A 1,686-nucleotide genomic window follows, 5' to 3' on the forward strand; every position below is an offset into this window, starting at 1 on the left:
GCGCTCCGGACACTTATTTAGAGACGGAGGGAGTATAACAATCAGTTTCAGCATGTTTTATTATTATTATACAAAAAAACACAGCCAAGGGTTGGTGGGTTTATTTCCGATTCAGGATTCAATTCTTGGAGTCAAAAGTCACAAAAAAAGTAATTTCTTATAAATTCTTGGAGTCAAAGAGCCGAAAAAAATAAATTCTTATAAATTTTCTAGTACCTGTAGCATGAGTGATCTGGCTTTAATCGGATCAGAGAGGGATTAGTCGAGGGCACGCTCATCTAACAAATTAAAAAGCACACACAGGAAACGAACAACGAAAACCATTCACCACAGTCACCGCTGTATTGAGGATTCAAAGCACGACCAACATTTCAACATACAAATTACAGATCGAAGAGCTATGTGTATGCTTACATATAAGTAACAATCATAAACGGAACCAATCGCAGAAGGTCCACCAAGTATGGAAGAAAATCGGATCCTTAGATCCAATCGTCAAACCCCAGAAACGAAAGTAAAAACAAGAAACACGATTATTAACAATCAAAGGAGAAGCCCAGATCCAAATCGGAAATGCTTCGAACTTCAATTTCGATTTCCCCTTTCAAGCACAGGCACAAGGATTGTCAACAACGACCACGTCCTGATCATGGCTCCTGAACACCAAGTACCCAACGGACAGCCCCACCACAATAGCGACAAACACGCCGCCGTTGAACGACATGACAGCGAGCATCAGCATGTACCCGATCGCGGCGTTGACTCCGAACATCGCGGCCCCCAAAAGCCTAACGAGACTCCTCGCGCCTCCGCTGCCGCCGAGCTTGGAATCGAGGAGAGGCGTTGTGGTCGTGGGCGCGGTTGAGGAGGAGGAGGAGGAGGAGGAAAGTTGTGGTTGTTTGAGGCGGAGGCGGCGGTCTTCGAGGTACTGGTAGAAGGCGGAGAAGAGGAAGCAGGTCAAGAGGGTGAGGCAGTATTCCGCCCACGTTTTGGTCTTCCATGAGTCGAACAGCAGGGTCACGTCCCGGCCCCAGTAGAAGGTCATGTGCATCATTTTTGGTCGGATTGGTTTCCGGGGAGGAAATGGGGTGGGAGAGATGGAAAGAGGATTGGGGAGAGAGAGAGAGTGATGAGAGAGAGATTTCTTACAAGTTACTCCGCCAGTGCCGGCTTCTCAGCTGACTTTTTTCTTGTCCCTGTCGATACCATATCAATTCCCTCAGCAAAATACCCTCGGTAAAACGAGTAATTACAGACGTGGCACATGCTCGTATATGAGTACTGCTGTAGTACTGTGAAAATGTTTGCAGTACAAGAGAATGGGAACCGGGAGGTACGTTTTGGGTAGTACTCCCATTCAGCGCTTTTGGAAAACGTAGTATTCCTAGCTATGAATTAGTGCCTTGACCATTTAACGTAGCCATAAACTAGGGAGGCGGGGCGGATAAAAAAAAACTAGGGAGGCAAAGGAGCAGCAGCGTGCTGTCCTGGCCGAGTGGAACCTGCTCTGGTCTCGCTTCGATAATCGGAAACGTTCACTTTGTGAACCTCGTCGAGTAAAACTAGTGTACCAAAAATTAGTTTGATCAGATATCATTAAATGCCTGAACAGAACATTTTTATCTTGAAAAGAATGAATCCGAAATACTATATCAAATCCACTAGGATCTATTATTGGTCTTGAAA

General features: G+C 45.7%; 1 protein-coding gene across 1 annotated transcript; it reads right to left on the bottom strand.

Annotated features, from left to right (window-relative positions):
• Nucleotides 1-309: 309 nt before the first annotated feature.
• On the bottom strand, nt 310-1,381 carry LOC131332473 (copper transporter 5.1-like). The gene has a single exon (XM_058366734.1). It carries the CDS (start codon nt 1,052-1,054, stop codon nt 605-607), a length of 450 nt encoding a protein of 149 aa, XP_058222717.1. The 5' UTR covers nt 1,055-1,381; the 3' UTR covers nt 310-604.
• Nucleotides 1,382-1,686: the final 305 nt, after the last annotated feature.

Source organism: Rhododendron vialii, chromosome 7a, assembly GCF_030253575.1.
Source record: "Rhododendron vialii isolate Sample 1 chromosome 7a, ASM3025357v1".
NCBI classification, from domain to species: Eukaryota; Viridiplantae; Streptophyta; class Magnoliopsida; order Ericales; family Ericaceae; genus Rhododendron; species Rhododendron vialii.

Excerpts from the sequence above, each read along its gene's own strand:
- LOC131332473 (XM_058366734.1), bottom strand. The coding sequence starts at position 1,054 with ATGATGCACATGACCTTCTACTGGGGCCGGGACGTGACCCTGCTGTTC.